Source organism: Melanerpes formicivorus, unplaced genomic scaffold, assembly GCF_026170545.1.
Source record: "Melanerpes formicivorus ecotype bairdi unplaced genomic scaffold, bMelFor1.0.p_v2 SCAF_10, whole genome shotgun sequence".
NCBI lineage: Eukaryota > Metazoa > Chordata > Aves > Piciformes > Picidae > Melanerpes > Melanerpes formicivorus.
The window spans coordinates 11,445,676-11,462,548 of record NW_027142362.1 but is presented as its reverse complement, the minus strand read 5'-3'; the positions used below and the strand labels follow the sequence as shown (position 1 = coordinate 11,462,548).

At 39.6% G+C, this 16,873-nt stretch overlaps 1 protein-coding gene across 5 annotated transcripts in view; it reads left to right on the top strand.

Moving 5' to 3' along the window:
• The window catches only part of ADAMTSL3 (ADAMTS like 3), a 183,851-nt gene that overhangs the window by 151,883 nt on the left and 15,095 nt on the right, over positions 1-16,873 (top strand). For all 5 annotated transcript variants that reach the window (XM_068143673.1, XM_068143674.1, XM_068143670.1 and 2 more), the window contains 3 exons: positions 3,832-4,912; positions 7,629-7,756; positions 8,076-8,204. In XM_068143673.1, the coding sequence (XP_067999774.1) occupies positions 3,832-4,912; positions 7,629-7,756; positions 8,076-8,204 (1,338 nt within the window). The remainder of the gene's footprint in view (positions 1-3,831; positions 4,913-7,628; positions 7,757-8,075; positions 8,205-16,873) is intronic.

The following is a 16,873-nucleotide window of genomic DNA, read 5'->3' as shown; positions in this document are numbered from 1 at the left end:
TGAGCTTTGCAGAAAGTGCTGATGGTACAGACACTCTTCAGAAAATCCAGTATTTTATTACTGGCTATATAAAAATCTTTTAAACAGGATTGTCTATAGAAATGGTATGACTTGGGCACAGGAGGTTTGGTTATGGTGGTAATGGTGGTTGCACTAATTGCACTGCTGTGATAGAAACACCTTTGTGATATAAAGTATGTTTACTTACATACAGTCATTTACAATAGACAGCTCTAAATGCAGGTTCCTTATGTCTGAACCTGTGCTCCCCTTCCTTTGTGCAGGGGACTATAAATAGTTTGTAGATTTGGGGAACAGAGTGCTGAAAAAGAAAGCAAAGCATGCGAGATTTTAGTTTCGAGGTGGGAGAAAATGAAAAGCCTTCCATGAATGGCCTGTGTTTGATCATAGATCGCAGAGATGTTTTGACCCAATTCATAGTGCTGTCAAAAATAGCTACTTTAGACATTTTGGGCTTTGCCTTAAAATTTATTCACAAAACAAAATAAGAAATAGAATAATTACTGATTCATACATAATATGAAACTTCTTTTCCTGGCCTGTGTTTCAGATTAACATGCCAAAATCCTGAGGTTCAAAACTCCACTTAAATAAAGCCCTGTGGACTTCCAGGAATGTCCTTGGCATAAGGTTTAATAAAATATTTTGAGCTGCATATCTATCCGAATTTAATTAATTGTGGATAGTTGAATGGCAGTGTAGCTGGTTAGCAAAATGCTTAGCACAGACTGATATTGAAGTTACGCTGTCAGCTTCAGCCACAGCGCCAAGAAAGCAGGACAGTGGACTGCAGGGGGTGTGCAATAGTCCTGCATGGGTGTGAATCAAAATCCTAGAAGAGAGTCACTGACTTCTCCTTCCATCTCCACAACCATCTGGAACAAGGGAGCTCTTGCAGCTCAGATCTGCCTGGCAATTCCCTGGGTATGTAATAGGAGGGCAGGAGAAGGCATGAGACATGTCCACACTCATACTTCTAGTTTGGGTTTTGCAGAAGGAGCCAGGGCAGCAGCAGAAGCTGGAACAGCTGTCAGTAGCAGAACAGGAGCATGCAGGGGGGAGGCATCTCCTCTGGCAGCCATGGATTCAGACTCCCTTGATGGGTAAATGAAGGCAGGAACCTAGCACAGCCCTAGAACAGGAAGGTGGCTAATTGCGAAGAGGGAAGTCAATTCAGTGTTGTGTATGTCATATGTACTGGTAGAGATCTTGCCTTTGAGAGCAGTGTTTCTGAAATTACTGCTCAGGATTATGCTTTCATGGTTCAGATGAGCTCCTTTTATACTGCATCATGACAGTGCTCAGTCTTTTTCTATTTCATCTTTTATCATGGGACTGGTAAGCATTGCTATTTTCTTCTTAATGTCTTATTAACTCAGAAACATTCCTGACCGTGGGATCTGAGAAATATCACCAGTCTAGCCCAGAGGTCAGTAGGACCTGAGGCCCAACTATAAAGCTGTAGAGGACCATTAGAGGTCATAGATGCAGACGGATTTGTACGAGGTGATAATGAGGTCCTATGGCTGCAATGCAATCTAACCCTTAGCAAGCTGTACCTTGTAGGCAAAAACCTCTCCCAAACACTCTATTACCTCAGCAGCTGCAAGATTGGATGATACCAAGGATCTAGAAAATGTACACTTATGTGGCCTCATATATTCATAGGACCTTTTATATTTATATGCCCTGCCAGCCACAGCTCTGAACTTTGTTTCACTCGTACCTTTGCTCACCAGTCACCAGTAAAAATATACACACCTGTTGATGTTGAGCTGCTAATGAGACTTAGTGGTCCTTTTTTTTTTTTAATGGAATGGATGAGACTTGTTAATATATTTATAAGTATGCTCTGGGTTTAGTTCCATGTTGGAATAACTAGTGTAAACAGACCACAGCCTGAAATATTTTAATTTGTGTGTTTAAAGTTACACTTACTGTGTCTGTAAGCTGGATTTTGGAAATGGAGTATTTAATACTGGAACACTTCCCTAGAAAGAAATATTTTGGGCCCAATAACTTATTAAAACCAGGACACTACTTTCATATTTTTTGTAAACTGAGTGCAGAAAGCAGTTTATTTGTTGCAGCACATGAAATGGTTGAGGGAACCATGTATCTGGATAACGAATACCGATTTAAAAGCTGTGTAATTATGTAACCATGATATCCCCACAGGTCTGAACTCATTACCCAAAACATTGAAAATAACCATTTTGTTTTATAAGCATAAGAATGCACTCTAGGGTGTAGTTCATATAGTGTACACACTTATTGAATGCTCGAAGCATTTAGCTTTTCACCTATTTCTTCACAGCATATTTGAAGCATATGTATCTAAGAATGCAGTTTTTCAAATACCACTTGGTGTGCCATTGGTATAGTAGTTGTGGGGTTCTTTATGTACCTACCAACTGGAATTGTAGTAATGATGGCAGATGTAGGCATACTGAGAAGCGGCTTGATTTGTGTGTCCATTTCCTGGCCCAATGAGCCTCATCTACAGGCTTTGAGATTTTTCTTTGTCACATACCAAAAGGCCAGGTCATCAAATACAACTGAATTATTTTCTAGCACCAATGCAGTGTGTTTCCCATCTCTTCCCAGCTGGACAGTTTCATCTTATATGGAATGGTCCTGGAAGTGCATGCCCTTGCTCCACACCACCTGTAGCACTTTGTTTCTCACCTGCGTGACTTTTCCTTAGTGAGATTAGTTCTGCTGATCAAAGTGGGGCACAGCAGTTGCCATCAGTGAGTCAACACAGTGGTATCTGAAACGTTGCAGTCATTCTCTTGTCTCCAGTGTGCCTATCCAGCTACTGCTGGAAAGCCTGCCTGTGGTGGTAGCCTTTCAGGCAGCTCACCAGAAACCTTTCAGCATCCAAGCGCCTGCAGTACAGCACAGGAGGAGCTTCATAATGCCCACTGTCTCCATACCCAGTCTGCCTGAAGCTTTATGCTGTTATTGTCTGCCTTTGTCAGTTCAGCTGATTACTATATTCAACCTCTCAAAATTCTGACTATTTCTGTCTTTCCTCCCTTCCCTCCCTAATTTCTTGGCACAATGCTGTGAGCAACTCATCTTTCAACCCAAAGAAATTACCCTCAGACAATGATTACAGGGTAGCTTTTCTTGCTGCATGTACTATGTCTTCATTGACTGTTTCTTTCGCCTCCTGTGTTGCTGTCAGTTTGGCTTGACTCAATCAACAAGCAGCATAGCTAGCCAACAATTTAAATAGCAGTCAAGGGGAGCCTTGCTTTTTGGATAGGTTTTTGGTTAGTTTTATTTAGGTCATTCTGCACTTCACAGTGCTGAAATGTGGGGAAAGTGATAATGTGATCAGATTTATTTTTTATTCCCTTTTTGCATTTGCATCATGCCTGGCCTTTCTGAGGCAGCAACAGGAAATATATAGGAAATATAACTGTAATAGGATTGTATAGAGAGTATAAATTAATGTATTATATAATGCACACACAGATAGATAGATAGATAGATAGATAGATATACACACCCTCATGCATGTGTGCACTATGTCCTTTACATAGGTATACATTGCCTGTATCTTTTTATTGTTAGGAGGTTTGGGGCAGAAGCAATAGAAATCTTGGCTGGAGCAGGGGAACGTTATGGGTTCATGTTGTTCATATTTTTTCATTTCTGTAACTGAGATAAAAGCTCAGCATGTTGCAATCTGACTCGAACAAAAACAGGGAAAGCTCTGTCGAGCGTTCTGTGAAAAGCAGATCTTGTAAGCACAAGTGCCAATGATTAGATACTTTTCAATACTTTATTTTCTTTCAGAGATTAAACCGAAGCTTCCAGAGAAGTATTCTGCTCATGGGCCTCAGATTGTCAGTGTTCACCGAGTCTATATTCAAACCAGACAAGAGAAGCGCATTAATTTTACCGTAGGAAGCCGAGCCTACTTACTTCCAAAGACATCTGTTGTAATTAAGTGCCCTGTAAGAAGGTTCCAGAAATCACTTATTCGGTGGGAGAAAGATGGACAACACCTACAAAACTCGAAACGGCTTGGCATCACTAAGTCAGGCTCGCTGAAAATACACAGTCTTGAAGCTACTGATATCGGAGTGTACCGCTGTATAGCAGGCTCCGTGCATGAAACGTTTGTGCTCAAACTCATCGGTACTGACAACAGGTTGATAGAGCCGCCAAATCTTAGGAAACAGGCCAGTGAGACCAGTAACACAGATCACAATGAGGCCAACAGCTTTGGGGCCAAGTGGCATAAAATGAGCAAAATGTGGCAAATATGGAGTAAGAAGAATGAGCTATATCTGGGTGACAGGCAAGTAAATGATCAGCCATCTCTCCGGAATCTGGAAACCGTTGGGAGTAATTCAGCTGAAGACTTCAGCTCTCGTGAGTTCAAAAATAAACGACTGGAGGCAGCAATTCTCCAAGGTGCCTATAGTATGGACACAGTGCAGTTTGAAGAGCTGGTAAGGAACATGAGTCAGCTCATTGAAACTGGAGAAGTCAATGAAGACTTAGCATCCCAGGTTATTTATCAGTTAGTTGCTGAATTATCTAGGCCTCCACAACCAACTACTGAAAAATGGAAGGGGGCCCAGGATGAGAATCTTGCATCAAAACTCACAGGCAAAACACCAAATGAGTCTGAACGCTTCAGCACAAAGACTGTTGATAAGTTAATGTTTAACCAAAAGGTTCCAGTTATTATGAGGCAAAAGGACATCCCTCGAGTTTTCTTCAACGAAACAGTAACTGTACGAGTTGGAAATACAGTTTTTCTGACCAGGAATGTTTGTGCTGTCAATCTACTGTGTGAAACAGCTGGTATTAGTGAGGCAAAATATACTTGGACAAAAGATGGCGAGACATTAAAAGCCTCTGAGAAGTAAGAAAATATCTTTTCTTTTATTTGGGAATGATGTATTATGTCACTATCATCTGTAAAAATCCACCCTGCTGTGCAATATTAAAACATAAGATTGTAAAAATGAGATAAGCATGAACACCAATGCCTTCCATCTTTTGAGTAACTCTTTTTCCATTCTTTTCAAGTGTTTATAACATTGTTTGGTTTTACTGAGTATATCTAATGATGTGTTCATGTGTCCATATCTAAGTATATGTGCTTTTTCACAATACTACTATATTACGTGGGAGGGCTAACCTTTTTTTTTTTCCAGGTGTGAAGTGTTTTCAATGTCCTAATGATATTTTGTGATCTGCCTTATAAAGGACACAGAGCTGTTGCAGCAAGTCCAGAGGAGGGCCACAAAGATGATTCAAGGGATGGAACACCTCTGCTATGAGGATAGGCTGAGGGAGCTGGGGTTGTTCAGCCTAGAATAGAGAAGACTCTGCAGGGACCTTATAGCTGCCTTCCAGTACCTGAAATGGATCCTACAGGAAGGCTGGAGAAGGACTTTTCATAAGGATGTCTAGCAGTAGGATAAAGGGGAATGGTTTCAAGATGAAGAAGAGTAGGTTTGGACTGGATGTCAGGAAGAAGCTTTTCAGTATGAGGGTGGTGGACCTCAGGAATAGGCTGACCAGGGACGTTGTGGATGCCTCCTTCCTGGGGGTGTTCAAGGCCGAGCTGGATGGGGCCTTGAGCAGCTAGTCTAGTTGTGAGACATTGCTGCCCATGGCAGGGAGGTTTGAGTAGATGATCTCTAAGGTCCTTTCCAACCTAGGCCATTCTATGATTTCAGCTGCATGAGAAAATGATCAGATTTATACTCAAATTAAGAAGCCTACTGGATTTGTTCAGCTACCAGATATACTGGGGAGACATTAAAAACTTCTGCCATGATACAGATGAAAACAAGTATTAGTTCTTATTTTAAAGAGGGAAAACATCACTGATACTCTCACCATCCTTCTACACAGTACAACTTTAGGTACAACTGTAGCTGCATAGCTTGAACTTAAAAAGAAAGAATGTGCTTTTGTGTTTGCTTTGGGTTTTTTTCTTTGGTACTTTAGAATTTACAAGTATTTCTGTTGAGGACAGTGAAATACAAAATAATAAAGGAGCCTGTACTGCCATCACATTTGAGAACTGTGCTTGAAGAACAAGTACAGCAAGTGTGTGTTATATTCAGATATTTGCTCAAGACTGAGCAAATACTTTTACTTTGTTGCTGATAAATTAAAAGCTCACCTGATAATATTAACATTAGCTTTGTGTGTGAGCCTCTTGAGTAATGAAAAAAGCAATTCTGAAATGATAAAGGTGCTTTTGGATAGTTCTCAACATACTTAACTGATTAACCACACTGCCAAGAAAAATATACTTCTGCAGGGCTATCAATTAAAGCAAAGACACCAAAACTAAGCCACTTTTGAAAGCACAAATGTTTTTGGAACCGTGTAGCTCCCACCAGTTATGTTTATTTTGTGACCTGCCTGGATGAGTTCCTGTGTGACCTGGTGTAGGTGATCCTGCTTTGGCAGGGGGGTTGGATTATATGATCTCTTGAGGTCCCTTCCAGCCCCTAACATTCTGTGATTCTGTGAATTTCCCACTAATTTGTGGCAAGTGATAGATTCAGGTTGTGGACACGATGGTGTTTTGTTTATTCACAAGTATCTGTTTGATTCCTAATGTCTACCTTCATAAATTGCCTTTGTTTTAGCCCAGACTGATACTCTTGCACTTAAAGGATACATTGGCAAAGTAGGCTTCTTTTGCTGTTGGGTTTTTTTCCCAGTAAGTTTTCTTATGCACAAATCCATATATTTAAGTATTTGTCCTCAAAAGCCAGTGACATTAAATAGCATTGCATCTGAAAAAAAGTATAAAGGGCTGTTTATCTCTTGGGTTTGTCAAAAGAGCCATGCACCAGGTGGGTTGTTTGGTTGAGACACAAGAATTTTTAATTCTTTTTGTGTGTGTGTGTGTGTGTGTGTATCACATAGTTTTGTGAGTGGTACTCAGTGTGGGAGAATGCCAGAGCTAAAATGTTTTTGGACCTGATGCGAGTATGACATAACTCACGTAACTTACTGCTGAGAAAGGCAAGGGGGAAAACCCCAGTCAGCTATCTGCAACCTTTTCCCCAGCCTGTGGTACTCTTTTTGTCCTATCTTGCCTCTCAAATGGAAGGCAAAGTATTCAAGACACCTGTGGGGTTTTGGTGAAAACTTTAGCTTTAATGTTGATAACATGAAATAACCCCCAAAACCTACAGCAATTCAGAAGTCAGATTGGAGCATTCTTTTGTGAATTCCCCAGTCCTGCTGAAAAGCAAGCCTGCTCTTGAGAGATGGATTTCTTGCCAAGCCTAATACTTTTAATTGTGGTAGACTGATTTATTCATGCTGTTGTTCCCAAGGGATTCTGGTTTGTAGTAGCAAACTCGCTGTCCTCCAAAGGGCTGCAGCAAGGACACAGTTCTGTAGAAGAAAGATATGTGAAGAATCTTCCATGCATGTATCCCTTTATGCTCCTCTTTTGTCACCAAAGAGGAAGGACTGTTAACTGCATGCACTCCTAAACTCCTAAAAAGGAATTGTGTAGCTGTATCTGTAACTCCTGGAAGAAGATTCAGCTGGATTTGTCCCAGGGTAGTAACCCTTGTGTTTCCCTGAATATTCTGCAGGGTAATCCTGGACACCATTGGAAAATTGCAGATTCAGAATCCCACTCAAAGGGAACTTGGTACATATGGATGCCTGGTTGTTAATGACTTTGGATTTGATATGGAAACATCATTGTTATTGCGTGCAGGTAAGACTGTAGCATCCACAAAATGGATCATGTAGTTTACTCTTTTTTGTACAAGCACTCATTCCCCCAACTCCAGTGTGAAATACTGTCTCTTGTTGGCAATCCATGAAACTCTGCCTGATTTAATAAGTCAGAATAAGATGTTGCTCTAAAACCACAGCAGGCGTGAACTCAGTCTGCTTGTATCTATCCTACCTGTGTTTCCTGGCTGCTGCTTTGCAAACCAAATTCTGCTCCAAACACGATGAATTTATCTACAGAATCTACATTTTAAAGTCACATACAGCTTTTAAAATTTACTATCCCTTTAATTTCAAAGAGGTTCCTGTCATCTTGTCCTCTGTGTCAAACACTACAAACCTGGAAGCCAGCAGTCTTTCAGCAGTTGTTGGAGGTACAATCATGGCAAGAATTGGAGCAAATATTACTGTCGAATGTCCAGTTAAAGGTAAGCAAGAACTGCATTGAAGTTCCTTGTAATTGTTGGATTCAGAAGTTTACTTTACATCTTGAAAGAAATTACCAGTGAATACAGAAAATTAGTATTTTTTATTAGGCATGTAACCCAGATCAGTTCTATTTCTTTTCTTTCTGTCACTTTAATGTTAAATGTTCAAACAGGCCTTCTTTCAAAGGTGCTCTTCCATCCATGAAGTACTCTATGGCTCCACTGCAGAGCTTAAAACCCACCAGAATGAATTACTGTCTTGCTGCAATAGCAAGCATGGCCAGCTGACTTGCTCATCAGAAAACTTTCCTTATCCCTGTTTGAGATGTACATATGTCTAGACTCTTGTTAAAACTGAAAATGAAATCTCCAGCCATAGCTTAATAGAACTTTAAGCCTGATAGTGAGGTAAACTTACCTTTTAGAGCCATCAGTCTGCAGCTGCAATAAGGAAACAAAGAAAAGTGCTGAGCCATGAGAGAATATAGGTATTTTCTAGCTCAACATCTGTGGAGCAGCATTAATGTTAATTAGAAGCTACAAGTATTAAGCAGTTCATTGCTTCATTTTGTTCTCTTGTCCTTTGTTGTGAAGGTTGATAGTTTCTTTTCAATCGCATCATTTCTACCTGTTACATTTAAATGGTAAGATTTAATTTGCAGTGGCAGTGTTCATAAGCTAAGGTCAGCCTTTTGTGCTTTGTCAAAGATGTATCAAGGTGCTAACAACAGTGAACATTGCAACTGAGTGCAAAGAGAGACTTGAGAGAAGGCAGCATGGCTGGGGCAGTGCCTATCAGAAGGCATGTTGATAGCAAACCAGAGCAGTGATAGAAATACAGATATGCAAATAGTTCTGCATACAATAGTGGCGCCAGGCTGACATACATTAGGACATGTGGCTCTGCTATTCACTGTTGTACCAAGGCTGATTCTTTGATGAAGTAATATTTTCCAACTATAGTTTGGCAACTCTATCTATAACTGACCTACATCTCCAATTCAGCAGAGAGTTAATGTCACACTGTTAATATTTTTAGGGTGGGTAAGCAGTTAGCCATTTAAATACAAATTAATATTTTCACATGGGACTGCACATTTCCAAATGCTTTAGAACTGTGCATGCCTGTGAGCCAAATGTTAGTTAAGCTAAGACACCAGTGTTGACTTAAAAAGTGATTTATCTAATTGCTTTATTTCCTGTCATTGCCAAGGGTGTAAGTGTTACTGTTTGTGAATAAAACAGAGCTTGTGTGTCTTAAAATGCCACTGAGCCTAGAATCAGAAAAACTTCTCTAATGATGTAAGCAGAGTTTTTCTGGTCTCCTTTCCTTAATTAATTAACTGACTTTAGAAGATTGAACTTAATCGCTTAATAGTGTAGTAGGGTGAGAATTTTGTTGTGAATGCTGAGAAAGCGTCATGTGAGTTTACCGGACAAGCAAGAGTTTGAATCAGGAAAAACCCTAATGATTCTATGCACTCTAAAAGTCTGTTCCTACAAACAGGCTCTGTGTCTGCAAGATCCCTTTTCTCCTCATCAGACATAGAGTCGTAGAATCGTTTTGGTTGGAAAAGACCTTTAGGATCATTGAGTCCAGCCATTATCTAACTCTACTGATTCTGGTGCTAAACCATGTCACTTTGCACCACCTTGACATACAATAATAATCTCTTACCTTCTTGGAGTAATAGCTCACTGCAAAGCCTTACAATGAATACCTAAAGAAAGTGCCATTGGACAGTGATGGAAGGTGACTCTCAGCTGAGGATCTCTTAGAATGAACTGTAAAATTATTTACAAGAGAGTGCGCTTCTTCTAGTGTCACAGAGACCTTGGCTAGATTTGGTGCGCCTTTTCCTCACTGCATTTCCCCCTCAATGCTCAGAAAGGACTTATTTTCCTTATGGAGGACTTCTTTGCCTGCCCTGAGTGAAGTATTACTAGATAAGATTTTGTGTGCTCTTTGTCTTCTGCTCCATACTTATTCAAGATCTTTCTACACAGATTTCTCATCAGAATCAAACAGATATGTCTGATTTTTTGGACTCTTGCTAGCCTACAAAATAGTTCTCCAAAAGAAGAACCATCTAATGAATAAGGTGTCTGTCTGTGTGTGAAGAGTACTAATGCCATGCTGATAGCAGAATTCTTAAATTACTTTAAAATTTCTTGGCTGCAATCATTTCTGAGGGTTTGGGGTTTTTTTCTGTAGGCTGAATAACTTAACAATACTTCTTTGTAGTTGTTCAAATCGTAGTTTTTCCTGTGAGTAAATCTACATATTGAGTTCTTCATTTTGTGTCTAGCAGTGTAAGGTCTGTCCAGGAATTTCTTCCTGAAACACATCTAAAAATGTTGCACATATGCAAAGATGATTAATTTGGGAGAGAATAGTGTGCCATAGTGCAGAACTTAAGCTGATTTGGAGCAGCCTACCCAACAATCTGACAATGACAGCAATGACAGGTAGAGAGGAGGTGATCTTATCAGAGGAAGATGCACTTCCCAGCTTCCTCTACTGGCTGGCTAATGGCTGTTCAATAACCCTTTAATTATTCAAAGCCTGAAGAGAGCTAAGTATATTCCATTTAAGGGGCTCTGGGTTCATTAGGGCGTGCTACGCAGGACAGCTCTTGTCTGATGGTTTTAATGGAAAAGATGTGAAATTTAATATTACATGCAGGATTAGCCAGATGACTACATTCTTTTTTCTTTTCTCACTCTTACTGATTTGGATCTTCATGGGTTTTTAGAGTGTGCAAGAAAGATTTTTTTTTTTTTTAGATCACATTCAGAGTGAAAAAAAACCTTTGAAATGCTGAAGAGCACAGAAGAACATCAAAGGACAGATTTTAAAAGCTAGCTAGATTGCTGAAGCTAATAGTATCAATTTCCCTTTTAATATTTAACAAATCTATTTTTCCACTAATTATAATAAACTCACTTTCCTAGCTCCCACATGAGCATGTGCTAGAGGATATTCATAACATTCTGGATAGATTCATATTCCATTCTTACAGCCAAGAGCTTTTCTATCAACACACATGGTATAAATATCAATAGTGATTGTTCCAAATTGCTCTTGGATAACATTTATTGTACTTTCAGAAAATATCATCTCGTGATTATTACTTAAATAAACTAAAACTGTCAGACTCCATTTATTGTGAAACCTCGAAAGTTCTAAGTTCAAGTAAAATACGGGGGGGAGGGTATGTATAAAATGTGCATTGTCTGCCACCTGCTGGTGAGAAAGTAGAAGGGAAATACACTGGATTGAGGTACAGACATACGCCTCAGGAATCTCTTGGCAGCTCCAGTTTCATCCAAATTCTGCATTCATATGAATCTGTTTTGGCTCTCTAAAAATAGCGTGTTGGTTAAAAAACATGAGAGAAATACACAAAAAACTATCGAATCAGGGTGATCTTATTGCACATACATTTCACAAAGATGGACCAGCCACTTGCTGGAACTTGAAACAGGTCCAGATAAATCAAGAATTTGATTTTTCCATCTGTTCCTCGATTTGCCCACACTATTCCAAATGTAATTTTGATGCTATTCTTTGTCTTGTATGCTTAACCCTTAAGCTTTAACTGCTTAAAGTACTTTAACACATAGGATTCTGGCTCACAATTTAAGTTTTTTGTGTGTTCTTCTAGAAGGTATTAATAATGGATTTAAAATGTTTAAAGGGATGAGTACAGATTTATTTTATGAGGAAGGAATGACACTATGATTAGCACAATAAAAGGAAAGTCTTTTGCTGTTATGCTTCTTCAAGTGCATCTGCGTTAGCAATTTTGGTTGGATCAGGCACTTGTGAAGTACTGATAGATGTACATCAAAAAGTTAATTATGCTTTGCTTTGTGTCTTGCAACAGTCTGGAAACCTGAAAATTGAATCCCTTTAGATAGCTCTAAACTGAAAGATGTGTCTGTTACATAAAGTGGAATGTTTCACAGCATTGCTTTTTTTTGGTGTGTGCTTTCCCCTGTTCTGTCACAGCTTTCCTTATTGGAGCAAAGGTTTCCTTCAAATTCCTGATTAGTGAAGAGTCCAGGTGAATTATTTTAGAGGAAGGCAAGATTTTAAAATTCTGGTTTAAATTCTGTTGAAGGTTCAGGAAGGCTCTGGGCATTCCCTGGATACTTGCTACTTCCACATGCAAAAAGGTGTCAAGAAGTTCTCTAGGGAAACTCTTCACAAATTCTCCTAGTGAAAATAAGAGATTAGCCCATTGGTTAAATGACTGGAAGGATCAAGTGCCCAAATTTATCATGGAGATAGGTTACAAGTAGGGTGCCCCAAGGTTCTGTTCTGGGATTTGTGATGTTAAGCACTTTTATAAAAAGTTCTGAAAAAGAATGTGACTGGTTATTTGACTAAAGCTTTGAAGAATCAACATTTACAAAGACTAAGCAGATCCAAAAATCTCTGCTGAGAATTGCAGGAGCATCTCACAAATAATGTCTTAGCCTTAAACTTCTGCAGAATGTGACCGGTTATTTGACTAAAGCTTTGAAGGATCAACATTTACAAAGACTAAGCAGATCCAAAAATCTCTGCTAAGAGTTGCAGGAGCATCTCACAAATAATGTTTTAGCCTTAAACTTCTGCAGCTGGAAAAAAGATCAAGTTCTCTTTTAGCTGAAAGCCAGAGAATTAAACAGGACGCAACAGCTGTAGCAAGAATGGGATGGGAAGGGGTCTTGCTTCAGGAGCCCCTCTAAGGTCACCACATGTCAGTAAGTATATTTAAATCCTGCCAGATACTCCTGCCACCTAAGAAGAGGGATTGATGTGTGTCTGGTAGGGAAGAGGCAGAGGTAATAGCTTTGAAACACCACAAGAGAACAAAGCAGCATCAGAGAGCAGATTGGAGGATCAGACCAAGTGCCAAAACATCTCACTCCAGCTCTCCCCAAGACTGTTACTCCAGGTGAAGTTGGCAAGATTGACGCAGATAATTTCTGTAGCAGCATGGTCTAGGCTTTTTATGTTTTGCTGGAAGTTTGATGCCTCAAGCCAGGTTAGAATAAAGGCAGTTTGTGACTTCTGGTGGAGAAGATACAAAGATGTATCAAAGAAATGTCATTGTAAGTTGTGCTAATTCCACTGTAGGTGCTAGTGAGTGTAAAATTAATAATCAGATGAGATTGTGTGTATATCACTGGCCCAGAATCACTTCCTTTGAAAGGTGATGCGAATTTAACCTCTAAAGTTAGGAAAACTTTTAGCAAAGTGCAGCAAAATGTGATTTGTGCCAGCACAGTTCTGTCTTGCTCTTGAATGGGAAATACAGAATACTTTATGAGATTCTACATATCTGGGGGAAAAAATTCTGAAGACGTATCCAAAGTTTTAGAGCAACTAGTTAGCAGGCCAAGACTTTTATGATGTGCAATATTTCATAGAGCTTTTAGGGTTGGAGGAAATTTGGTTTTGAACACTGAATATTTTTAGGGCACCCTATAGCGTGGATTCCTTTTTTTTTTTTTGGTTCTTTCTTTTTTTAAACACGTGTTTTGCAGTCCTATCCAGAGCTGGAGGTTTTTTCCATAACACTTGCTGTCCAAGGGCCACTCATGGTGGAAAATGACTTTTTTCATGGAACATTGAGTATTTTAGAGCTGCTCCAGTGTTAGTGGAAAATAACCTGTGTTTGAGGTCAGAAAAAGAGATTGAACTCATTTTTAAAGTTTTATAGCCACTTAGGTCTAAAGCAGAGACTTTTAACATCAGAGGATTTAGATCCATTGCAAAAGTAAGATTCTGATTTTTAAGGTTTTGCTGAGACTAAGGCAGCCTGAGCTCAGGAATACATCTTTGTTCATTCAGGACAATTGCAACCATCCTTAATTTTAAGCATGTGTTTAATTGCCTTGCCTAATAGGGAATCCTATGCTTAAGTGCTTTCCTGACTTGGAGCCATCGGATGTGATTGTTTGATTCTGCTACTAGCTGATGTCAGTGATGGATCTCCCATTTGAATCATTGGGATTCAAATTGCACTCAGGGATTCTGAATCTTTGGCAGTTTGGGCGAGTCAATACCTTTGGGCTCATCCTCAGCTGCATCTGCATGGAAGAGAGGTATGAAGGAAACAAAGGTGGCTACAGGCCATCTCTTACTTCTTCCCCTTTTTGTACTGGCTGAACATCAAACCAGGAATTCTTCAGCTTGAAAGTACTATTTTCTTGGATGTAGATAGGGAAATACTTCCTTTCAGGATTACAAACTGGAAAATTTATCTTTTTTTTGTAAGAGAAAGTCTAGGAGATGATTCCCAGAAAGGCTTGGCATGTTCTGATTGATACAGAAAGGCAGCTATTCTATAGAAGAAGCCTATGCAGATGTATTAAAATTGACAGTAAGGTGAAAGGAAAGGCATCTGTAGTGAAATTCAACCTTGTGCACAGGAAAAATCTTCCAGGATATATAATTATAATTGATGCTTAAGTATAATGTCAGTGCCTTTAAGGGAAAAAAAAAAAACAGAAGCCAACACCTTGTGTTTATCTTATTTTTGCTTATTTTATTTTCTACTTGGATAACAGTGAAGAGTAAAGCATAAGTTTTAGGCCTTAACTGTTTGCCTAGAAATAAAGAGCCTTTCTTGAGTTTTGATTGTATGTTTGAACTCCATGCTACAGGTTTTGTGTAGGAAAATCAGTCCTTTTCACAGTGCTGCTGCAAGAGCCTTGTCACAGGAGGAATGTGGGAATTGGATACTTTGCTCTCTCACAAGAGCTGATAGAACAGACTTAACTCACTGTGCAGCGCTGCATACCAACAGGGAAATAAAGTCTTATCTCAGGAGCAGTAAATATGGAGGGTAGTTTTTAAAGGAAAAGCCTCAAAAATCTGCATGGCAGAAGCTTTTTCACCTGGAACATATAAGTAGTGACTGGATGATGGGTTTATGCTATGTGCTGTGTTATGAGAAGAGCTTTTGTGGCAAGGAGTATTAAGCACAGGCACTATTAAATGCACACCTAAACCAAGGTTTTTAGTATCCTCCAGCAGTAATAGTTTCTTCTGATTTGAATTCCTGGAATGACAGTATACACAAGAACTCAGGGTCTCTCCTGAGAGTTATGGCAGAAATGGATTTTGCACTGACAACAGGAACATGCAGATAAACTGAAGCTGTGTAGAAGGGCTTGGAAAGTAGAGACTGCTTTGCTGAAGAATGCAAAGGAGGTGGACTAAAAGTTACGTCTTTTTCTCCTGCTTTATTTCTTTAATTCATTTATAGGCTGTCTATCAGCAGGTGGAAGAGTACCATACAATGAATCTTTTTTTCTAGCTGGATTCTCTATTGCATGTCTCCAGATGCACAACTCCAAAAGCTCTGTATCTCATTTGTGCTTACTGGTTTTGGGTTCTCCTAAAAGGCAGGGTTATAGGCCCCTGATTTCTAGCATATATCTGTGTCCTGACAGCAGTATGTTCATAGTCCTAACCATCTCTCCTTTCTTCATGCTATACTCCAGCTTGTAATAGGTCTCTGAACTCCTCTGAAAAGTATCTTCCTTTTTACCTTAGCAAGATCTGTCTTGATATACTTAATGACAGCCTACCCAAAAGCCCATGAAGCAGGGCACAGAAAAAGTTTGGTCGCAAATACCAGTTGTTCTTAAACAGATGCTCCATTGTCTCCCAGGTTTACTCTCAGATAGTGAATAGGTTTCAACATAATACAAAGTTTGGGGGAGGGGGAACCCAAACCACACCATGAAGTGCAAAAATGTGAAGGGTTCTCAAAATGGTTGTAAAGAGGCCAGTTCAAAAGGACTCAGCATACAGGTCACATAGAAATTATTAACTCTCAGATAAAAATCTTACTTCTCAGTAGTTTGGGTAAAATACAATTTAGAAGTGTTATTTCCCCCATTATTATTTTCAGCTTAAAGAATCTCACTTTTATGGATGCACCCTAGCGTGACATGAACTCAAAATGGCAGCGTGTGATAATCACATGGAACACAATAATGTTGCTTGTTCTATGAAGTGTTTAACTGGTAGTTTTTAATGGGTTTTTACCACACCCCCCACCAATTTATCTGAAAGTGACAGCACTCCTAAGATTGCTGGGGTGGGTTCATTGTGCATTTCAGTTACCTCGCTGCTGGACTGCCATGTAGGGCTCTGTTCACACTGCTGCTCCTTAGACGTAGAATTTATGTTTGTGTATCCACATTATTCACTTGAAGAATGGTCTGATTTATTTGGGAGTGTGGGGTGGGTTTGACTTGCTTGTTTTCCTTAGAGAGAAATGTATGCAGCTCTTTGGAGAAAGAGGAATCATTTGCTGTAACTTAAATTGAGTTTAAGATGTGAGGCAGATACCCAATTTTGAACTTAAAATGAGAGGCAAACCATTTCTGCAGAAGTTTGTACCTCATTTAGAGGTATATCTCTGAATGAGGCGTGGGTTTGGAAGAACACAGGAGCAGAGGAGGTACCATGGGAACAGAAGGGAAAACTTTTTCACTTTGAGGGTGCTGGAACCCTGGAGCAGGCTGCCCAGAGAGGTTGTGGAGTCTACTGTGGAGATATTCAGAACCCTCCTGGATGAGTTCCTGTGTGACCTGCTCTAGGTGATCCTGCTTTGGCAAGGGGAGTGGGGTTAGACTAGATGATCTTTTGAGGTCCC